A 1,876-nucleotide genomic window follows, 5' to 3' on the forward strand; every position below is an offset into this window, starting at 1 on the left:
ATGAATATAATATACAAGTTTCACTTTTTAAATGGAATTACTGAAATAAATCTACTTTTTCATGATATTCTAATTTTATGACCAGCACCTGTATATCTGATTTCCTTTTTATATTAAACCCATGTTTGTGACCAGGTTTCTGTCAGGTGGACTCACCTTGGCCTCGTACTCCTCGGCCTGCTTTAGGTCTCTGGGGAAGCCGGTGAGGACGAGACCCTTCCCCTGTCGCAGCGACGAGGCCACGGCGTCACACAGCAGCTCCAGCAGCGTGTTCTGCGGATTACACACAAATCAGTCGTGTCACAGGCTTAATCCGATCAGCAAAAACTAAAGGTAAAAAGTCGATGTCAAGGAAAGGTTTAGTTTTTAAAGAGTAGTGTGGTTCAAGAGATATTAATCCAAAATACGAACAGGTTTGACTCCAATACTTGAAGGTAAACTTTTAAGCAAACATTTTGCACTTGGACTGCATGTGTATGATTCTCAGCTACTACCAGCCAAATCTTAGCTCAATGTCTAAATCAGGGATTGCCAAACTTTTCCATACCAAGGCTCCCAATAATCATCAACTTTTAGAATGTTTTTTCTCACTTTTATTCACTTGTCAATATTTGTTTAGCCTAAGAATTTTATCAACTAACATGTTTTAACACTAAAAACAACTTTCCAACAAACTATTGAGAACAGAACGTAAATAACATTTCAGTATATTTTTTATACGTTATATTTAAAAAATAACGGTTGAAAAACAGATTATGGTAACGATTTCATTAGATTTAATTTTTAAATTTGTGCTTTTTTTTGCACCGCCATTACCCCTGACGGCCCCCCGGGGGGCCCCGGCCCTCACTTTGAGAAACCCTGTTTTAGACAACTTATGCCAACTAATGAAAATGTTACAGCTAGCCTGTTGTACTCATAGCGGCTATATATTTGAGCTAATTGTTAGCATTACAGTATGTAAACCTCCAAAACAGGCTTCAGTAGATTTTTTTTTTCAATTCCATCTTCAGCTTAAATTTTGTTTTGAACAAACATTTCACAAGTTGCAATAAGTTGTTTAAAACATGGTGTGACAGAGCCTTTAGTATTTACAATAATGTATCATAAAATTAAAGCAAATATGCAGCATTGTTACAGTATTTTATTATTTCCTAATGATCATGTAATGTAATTATTATGTAATGTTAACTGAAATGAGCAGCAGAGTATAAATAAAGACAGATATTTGATAACCTGTCAAACTGACGCTGCACCCTCCTCTGTTCTGAATAAAACAACTGAGCGTGAAAAGGCCGATAGCTGCAGCTGCTAATTCAAATGTTATTTTTAGTTTGTGTGTCAGCACTGCTCTGTCCTCGGTCGTCTTACATTAAAATGAGTTTGTGCTGTCTTTATTTTATTTATAGATGACGGTGGTTGTTAGGAGTCAGAAAGCTCTGCAGGTTTTATTTTACTGGATGATTGTTTTTAAACATAAAACAAGGTTTGCTGCATCTGACTGATAGATGTAAAAAAAAATATCAACAGCTTGATTCTTTTCACAGAACAAAAATTAAAAGTCCAGGGTTGAAGGACGTGGATTAAAACAAGAAACATGTTAGGGTTTGGTTTTAGGATTTTTAGGAAATAGGTAAAATCATCACAATCTGTTATAAAAAAAACCTTAAACCTTGTTTACTTTTACAGAACATAAAACTTTAACGATGCATCACATTAGTGACAACTTACAGCTGTTCCTGCCACAGGAGATCTCTCACACACACATGTTTGTTTCTTGACCCCGTGGGGACCTTCCATTGACTTCCATTCATGTTTTTTGGACTTTATATCCTAACCCTGACCATATACTCTAAAATTAACCTCACAGAAACTT

General features: G+C 35.8%; 1 protein-coding gene across 1 annotated transcript in view; it reads right to left on the bottom strand.

The window, feature by feature from the left end:
* The window catches only part of ak5 (adenylate kinase 5), a gene marked incomplete at its 5' end in the record, with an annotated part of 80,360 nt that overhangs the window by 10,575 nt on the left and 67,909 nt on the right, over positions 1 to 1,876 (bottom strand). Inside the window, 1 exon segment of the mRNA XM_014013014.1 lies at positions 157 to 273. Coding sequence (XP_013868468.1) covers positions 157 to 273 — 117 coding nt within the window.

The sequence above is a fragment of the Austrofundulus limnaeus genome, unplaced genomic scaffold, assembly GCF_001266775.1.
Source record: "Austrofundulus limnaeus strain Quisiro unplaced genomic scaffold, Austrofundulus_limnaeus-1.0 Scaffold97, whole genome shotgun sequence".
Taxonomy (NCBI): domain Eukaryota; kingdom Metazoa; phylum Chordata; class Actinopteri; order Cyprinodontiformes; family Rivulidae; genus Austrofundulus; species Austrofundulus limnaeus.